Source organism: Dysidea avara, chromosome 7 (assembly GCF_963678975.1).
Source record: "Dysidea avara chromosome 7, odDysAvar1.4, whole genome shotgun sequence".
Classification (NCBI taxonomy): Eukaryota; Metazoa; Porifera; class Demospongiae; order Dictyoceratida; family Dysideidae; genus Dysidea; species Dysidea avara.
Genome location: NC_089278.1, coordinates 31898947 through 31906608, shown reverse-complemented (window position 1 = coordinate 31906608; position 7662 = coordinate 31898947). Strand labels below are relative to the sequence as shown.

Genomic DNA, 7662 nt, shown 5'->3' with positions numbered 1-7662 from the left:
TGGGGGACACCCCGAAAGGTGTACTGGGAACATCCTTTTTAACAGTGTGGGTCATAAACAACATTATAACTAGAGAAAATTACTTCATTGCATGGGGCAATTAAGTAATATGTAGCATCACCGATAGCAACTGCTGAGCAACAATACCTCAAGGAGCCATCCAAGCAGGAAGTGAAGTGGCTATCCAGTCAACAATCGAACATGCTCCTAGCAACCACTCACCCATGTGGCCTTTGCCACACATGCATAGGGCCGGGGCTGATCCAGGGAGTGGATGGGGTGGCTAGGCACCCACCTTGCTTGGCCTGTGAATTGCATAGGCATGCCTTTACTTCCTGCCAAAAAATAATAAAATACTGTGGCTATGCATTTACATACTAGTTTCATACCATTGACAGCATGTAGAGGAGAAGTGAGTCTATATAGCATAGGCAGTTGGTAGTAAGAATAGTTAAACAAATCCTAGACTTAAAAGATTTTCTTCTATAGTTTTAATCTCAGGAAGGTAGATATTCAAAAATTGGGAAGAATGCCCTTTTATTCCTAGCAGGGCATGCTGTGCAGTATGCTAGCCTACAGTGTACTAAGAGTACACTGTGACTCATCATGTGTTTATCTAGACTGTAAGTCGTACACCAGCCATGGATATGGTCAGTAGCTATCACCACCCTCATTATCTGATACATTGATCATGCTCGAGTCCTACTAAAACTCACTTTCATTTTGTCCATGTATATATTATGTATAGAAGAAGAAACCATCATTAATAATTGTTGAGAAAACACGAATGACTGATTACAAACAAATTATATTATATTGTGTACAAGAGAATGTGTCCTCGGACAACATGCGACCACATGTCTGACCAACAGTGGACAGCAGTGGGCATGGCAAGGAAAAAAATTAAATTACAAAACTAAAGTTACAGGTTATATTATATACAGAATTAAAAGCAGTCTGGGTTGATTATATATTTTATGTAGATTCTACACTTCTATTCTCTCAGCTTGAACTTGGACCAGCCACCTCCCTTCATAATATTATGAACTCTTGATAATATATATTTCTGTATCAGTGCCTGATACATGCTCTCTCTATAATTTTAACACCTCTCTTTTGATCTCTTTGCTGCTCGCTTTACTGAGCTTATTTGCCGCCACAAGTGCTGATCATAGGCGGCGGAAAGGGGGGGGCTAGGGGGCTAAAGCCCCCCCTAGGTCTGCTGAGGGGGGCTTAGCCCCCCCTCAGAATGATATCACACCGAAATTATCTTTCTTGGAGTGGGGCTGAAAACCGTGATAAAGATCGAGATACTCTAATAGAGCAGTCACTCTAATAAAGTAATCAGTGTGTAGCGAGCTATGTAAGGATTTTTATGTAGTTTATCAGCTAGAAATGGTAGCTGGTGAGGTGAAAAGCTCTTGTGAGTTGGTTGTGACCTTTTTTTTTTTTTTTTTTGGTCTCACCTTACCAAACTATAGAAATAAGTCTGGGTCAGCTCAGCGGAGCCCCCCCTCATATCAACTACTTCCTCCGCCGCTGGTGCTGATGCATGCAATCCTATAGTGTTTGCTAGCAGTATAGTTTATGACCTGAGAGTATCACCTGAGAGTATCGAGTCCCGCTTGAATGCCGTGATGGATGATAAAATTTCCGTGGAAAGGGTTCGGAGAGAATTTAACGAGTTCCTAGCTAGCCAGGCCGCGAAACGTTCTAATTCTTTGTTTAACCGTGAGAAATTCGATTTAATCAAGGCCACCTTGCTTGAAGGTAGCTAAGCGGCTGTGTAGTATAGGCTGTAGTTCAATGTTCCTCTTTCGTTCGTACATTAGACCACTCTGGTCACGGAGCTGAAGATGGCTCGGAAGATGGTGGTGATTCCAAGGACGATTACGAAATTAAACCAAGATTTAGGCAGTACGTCAAGGAGAAGCAGTTTGAACTGAAAGATTTTCCGCAGATTGGATTAAATAATGCTGTGATCGTTCCTACAAAGAGCAAGAGCATGGTGAGTTTAACGCGGCCGCGCGCTCCTTCAACACCGCGCATGTCGGTGGCATTAACTATGGAGTATGCATGGGTACTTGACAGTCTGTCTCAATATTATACCCTGTTGCAATTGGAGAAATAAGTTTTTAACGCAAAATATATCAGACCCTTTCAATGTGTGAGTGGCTAAATCTTTTTAATATATATTATGTAGCTGCCTATAAAATTTGGAGATATATAGCTATATAGCTATTTTCACATGTATGCATGTCTCATTAATATATATAGGTTGCGGCCAATTCTCTGTTTGAAGGCTATAGAAGAGTAGTAAAAACAGATGATATATTTGATATCATCCAGTCTGTTCATGAGAAAGGCACGGCACACTCGGGTGTTAGGAAGACTTATTCAGTGGTATGCATAATAGTATAATATAATTATATGAGTGTTATTAATAAATCAGCTAGCATTAATGCATTAACTATGTACACTCCCTAGCTGCTATTGTCATTATTGCATCATTAAAAATGCACATTTTCACTGTATGTGTAAGCGGTATAAGCACTGCCACACAATAATTTTCATTCTTTCGCCTGAAGATTTCGTCAAACTACGAAGGGATAACACGAACTTGTGTAGAGGAATATTGCAGACTGTGCCTCACTTGCTCTTGTAAGAAGCCTCAATTAACAAAAGCTCCTTTGAAACCCATCATTTCAAAGAGATTCCATGTTCGTGGACAGGTAAATAATATTGCTTTTATATTCCATTTATGCAGGAATAACATAATAAGTGTATTATATATATATACTTCATATTGTAGATTGATTTGATTGACATGTCAAGCATTCCAGACAGCAACAACAGATGGATTGGTCATTACAAAGATCACTTTAGCAAGTTTTCCATTCTATGGGCACAATCTAGGAAGTGTGCTGCAGAAACTGTTTTGTGCTTGCAACGATATGTTTTCGCATACCTTGGGGTACCTAAGATACTCCAATCTGATCATGGTCGAGAATTCAATAATGAGGTTGGAAAGACAACTGTCTAGGTGCATGCTGTATTTTATGCATTCCTTTATAGCTTTTTGAGACAATTGTTCATGAGTGGAGTCAAGAGACAATTTTAATTCGAGGTAGACCAAGGCACCCCCAATCAAATGGGTGTGTTGAAAAAGCTAACAGAGTGGTGAAACACATGCTCACTTCACTCATGGCTGACATGAAGACAACAGAATGGGTTCAGTTTCTTCCCAGAGTTCAATGTAAGTTTTATTTAAAACAGGTGCTATTGATGCCAATTATTGTATATAATTTTGTTTTTCCAGTTACAATCAATAAGCAACCACATGCGACCATTAAAACATCACCATACCAAGTGGTGTTTGGTCTAGATCCATCTTCTGAACCCATGAAAGGAATGTGTTTGGCAGAAGAAGAGACCATTATTATGGATCCTCCCACAGAAACTGATGATTTGACAGAGCTAGGTAACACAGATTCTTACTCTGATCCGGTGACCAAGGCTACGCAACCTGAAGTGGCCAAGGCCAGAACCTGTGTTGGTGACACAGAGTTCAGACAGCAGACACCTATCATTCCAGCAGGTATAAGGGGAATGATTTAAAATTGCCATTGCAGCTGCTTTGTTTGTTATTAATGCAGAAAATGAAGACAGGCACCATGAAGTTAGACAGTTTGCAAAGAAAAACATTGCAAATTCAGCTGCTAAAATGAAGAAACTTTATGATAACAGCAAAAGAATCAAGGCTGTAAAATTTAAAATTGGGGATGGTGTGACTGTAAGGATTCCACGACATGACAGAGGTGTAGGTGATTTGAGAAGAATACCAGGAGTTGTGGTTGCAAAACAACATGGGTCTTACAAAATAAGAACTGAGTATGGACTTTTGAAAGGAAGATGTCGAACTGACCAGCTTCAGAAGTGCTTTCATGCAACAGTACAAACCACTGGGTGGGAAGATGATCCCACAATAGCACTGCGATCGGCTGCAAAAAAATTCAATCGAAGGAAAACTGATGTTTCACACTGCAATTGCAAATCTGGTTGTGTAAATGGCAAATGTGTATGTTTCAAAAGCAAAGTAAAATGCACAACATATTGCCACAAAGGGACAAGATGCAAGAATTCAGTCATTGGTATGAATAGTAGTTATTTTTGTGTAGTATAATATAATTATATTCCACTTTGACAGCAGATGATTCTAGCATTGATGATAGTTGCCCATTGAACACTGAGACCGGTGAACAAGCTAATGAGAATCGTACAGGAAGCACCTCAGTGAAGACAAAACAAATTGGCAGTGATAGCTTTCCAGTGAAGAGGGAACAGGTTGACCTAGAGCCATCATACAGCAATGCTCGGGATGGATGTGAGCACATATGCATACAATAACTATCATGCCAGACATGATATTACAGCTACATATAGTTACAATAGAACCTGTCTCTAAAAATAACTTTGTAATAAGGACAAAAAATATTAGCCCCATGAGTTCTGGTCCACATAAAAATTAATATGTGACCCAGTCTGACAAAATCAGTGTATATCCCGAAAATACACATGTTTACTGAATTTTGTCTATCTCCATCACTGTATTTGACCTAGAATAATTCTGTAAACTTCATTAAAATTGTAAGCAATTTTTACATAAGTGGTTAAACGTTTATGTGGATGCTAGCTATAATCATGGACAAAGTAATGTAGCTTCAAGCATTTAAAAGTAGGTCAAATTTTGACAGGCTATAAGAGACTGATTTTGTCAGCCCAGGTCACATATTGGTCAAACTCTTGGTTCCAAATGGTAGAGGGTACACTGCATGTACTATGTTGAAGTGAGATGCATTGAAACATCTGCATGGACATGCACACAAAATATCTTTAATGCTCCCCATACATAGCATATTTGTCATGGATATGTCTAAGTAAATGTACATGCACGGGTAGATCATCGGTATAAGATGAATTGGTACAACAGGTAGTTCTGGGGTCCAGGGAGTAGAAGAAGAAGAAGCCAGTAGTATGTCAGTAGAAGAAACCAGCCCTAAGCTTGAAGGTAAGAAATAAATTCAATCATGTAGGTGTGTGTTAATCTGCATGGATTATACATTTTAGGGGGTCATGAAATTTTCAGCAATGAAGATATTCCACCAGGGAACAGCTTTCAGTTTGACAAAATCGTGAAACTTAGCAAGAAGATGAAAACTATTATACAGAACCATCCATCGTTTTTGTTTAAGCCATGTGGGCCTGCCCATGAATACATATCTAACAGTCTCAAAACCAACTTACCAGCTGCATTTCTGCACAGCTATGTTGTAGATAACTATGAAGACCAGAAATGTTTGAAGGATCTTTGCTATGCTCACAAGGAACCAGTTCCAATCACAATTGTGCAAAAGTTTACCAACAAAATGTATGATTTGAAGGATGATGTAGAGACAAACAAACAAACAGCCGACTTATTGAATCAAGAAGAGCCTACAATGGCTAATGTACTTATTGACTATTTCCACTTGCACAAATCCCGTAAGGATATTTTGTAGGCTGTAACTACTTTTCTCTATCTACACTTTTCATTCATTCATTTTCATCTTTATTTTGCAGGAGGGGTAGTTCATCAGTATTGTCCTAATTCATCAGATGAAGAAGTTGATGAAAATGATTATCAAACCGAAGGTTTTGTGCCCGGTATATCATCTGTCTGCATAATATTGCTATCATGCAGGCCAATTAATGAGAATCAGAAACAAAACCCAGATGCTTTTTGAAGCGAAGTTTGGTAGTTACAAAGTTTACGACGAGGGAATTCTGTCACTGATCGACACCAATGGATGGGTTACTGATGAAGTACGTGCTTGTAAACTTTATGCAAGCAAGCATATATGTATATATGTTGTATATAGGTGATAGCATCTTATCTACTATACATGATCCGTGCCAACAAAAAGGTTAGAGATAATACATAGAAAAGTCTAGTGCATATGAATGTATGCATTATGTGCATGCTCACTTCCAAACACAGGAAGAAGAAATATTTATCATGGACGTGTCTGCAGTGAATGACATTTGTAATGGGACGTATATCCTTAAGAAGAAAGTTTTAAGCAATGTATGAGTTGGTACTTTACGAGGACTTACAGACACCTGTATACATATATTTCTGCAGGTTGATTTGTCTCATTACAATGCCCTCATTGGACCTTACTGCTACCAGAAGATGCACTGGATATTGGTGGTCAGACATATTTGTACATTTATATCTTTATAGCTACTATTTCTTTAGATCATCGAACCAAAGAATGGAAAGGTTCTCTACATTGACCCAAAGAAGTATGAAGAAAGAGATCATAGACTAATACAAAGGATAAGAAAAAACTGGAAGTTAGTACAGTTAATATTTTGCACACATAGTTAGTTAAGTATGTATACACATTAATTTGCATATCAACAGGAACACATTCTTTGAACTCCCTGGCTATTTGCATATAATCCCTGGCTATTTGCATATAATTCTCTTGCAGCGCTTACAGCACCTATCAATATTGTGGTGGATATTGGCCAAAGAAGTATGTATGGGAAGTCGTTACGCCTCCACACAGTATACAGGAAGACAATTCGTCTTGTGGAGTTTATGTTATGAAGGTATGGCCTTAAGTATATTCTGCAACACAACATAAAGAATTTCTAAAATAGTTTGCTGAACAATATTTAAGACATTTACCAATGAACATCCATGCTGGAACAGTTCACGATTTAAGAATAGAGATGGCAAAAGAAATACTTAACAATTCAGGTAAACAAGCAGTTGTAAGGTACTTATGAGTGTTGTTAGCAATCTATTTGTTTGCAGAACCCATAGAAGAGCATTGCAGGACCTGCTCATTCACTGCTACTAAAGCACAGGATTGGGTAAGTGTTGTTTGCTCTTTGTTTCATTGACTATCAGCTGAATATATACGTAGATTGGCTGTGGAACATGTGAATCGTGGTACCACCTGAATTGTGTCAACAGGCACATTAGCATTAAGTTGAATCCAGAGGATATACCTATAGTTAACTTTATTGGACCATGCTGTTCTACTGGTGCAACCTATGTAATTGACTTTATGTAATCATGGTTAAATATTAATGTATGGCATATTATAATTTATAAAATTGTGTTTGGTCCCCAGCGAACATGCATGGTGTAGAGCTAGCACTGCTACTGCTTAGTGCAGAGTAGATATTATGATTATGTGATCCTATGTCAGAAAATCAGTCGATTTTTAGTAGTTTTATATACCGTTAAGTGGATGTGTAAACTTCAGTCTCACTTACGCTTGCGTTAACTAGTTGAAACGAATCTCTTGGACTGAACTCTGTGTTAGTGCATGGGTATTATGTTAGCTGTGTTGTTTGCTTTTGTTTGTAAAGCTTTACAGTGACCAGCTGCACTGAAGGTCTGACAGCACTATTATGTTATAAGTATGTAGTCTTAGTCCATGTCTAATTTATATGCATTAATTTATGACCTGGCTTGTTATAGCTAATAATAATTATATTGATTCATGGAATTGCAGCTTTCAATCGATTTTAATGATTTACCCGGTACTGCATGTTGTGCTATATATGCACGAAGTGCATGTAGCTATTTATACTAACTTACCA

The 7662-nt window shown here is 38.2% G+C and overlaps 1 protein-coding gene and 1 long non-coding RNA gene across 2 annotated transcripts; both read left to right on the top strand.

Moving 5' to 3' along the window:
• Positions 1–2294: 2294 nt before the first annotated feature.
• Positions 2295–3002, top strand: LOC136259542 (uncharacterized). Its single transcript, XR_010703281.1, has 3 exons — positions 2295–2403; positions 2589–2732; positions 2813–3002. It is a non-coding gene; the product is annotated as an uncharacterized lncRNA (long non-coding RNA).
• Positions 3003–3128: 126 nt separating this feature from the next.
• On the top strand, positions 3129–7174 carry LOC136261986 (uncharacterized). Its single transcript, XM_066056098.1, has 16 exons — positions 3129–3256; positions 3320–3598; positions 3657–4151; positions 4208–4384; positions 4991–5068; positions 5128–5541; positions 5620–5691; positions 5741–5862; positions 5919–5963; positions 6038–6124; positions 6182–6250; positions 6299–6396; positions 6537–6657; positions 6709–6808; positions 6866–6924; positions 6978–7174. Exons 1-16 carry the CDS (start codon positions 3190–3192, stop codon positions 7125–7127), a joined length of 2433 nt encoding a protein of 810 aa, XP_065912170.1. The 5' UTR covers positions 3129–3189; the 3' UTR covers positions 7128–7174.
• The last annotated feature ends 488 nt before the right edge of the window (positions 7175–7662 follow it).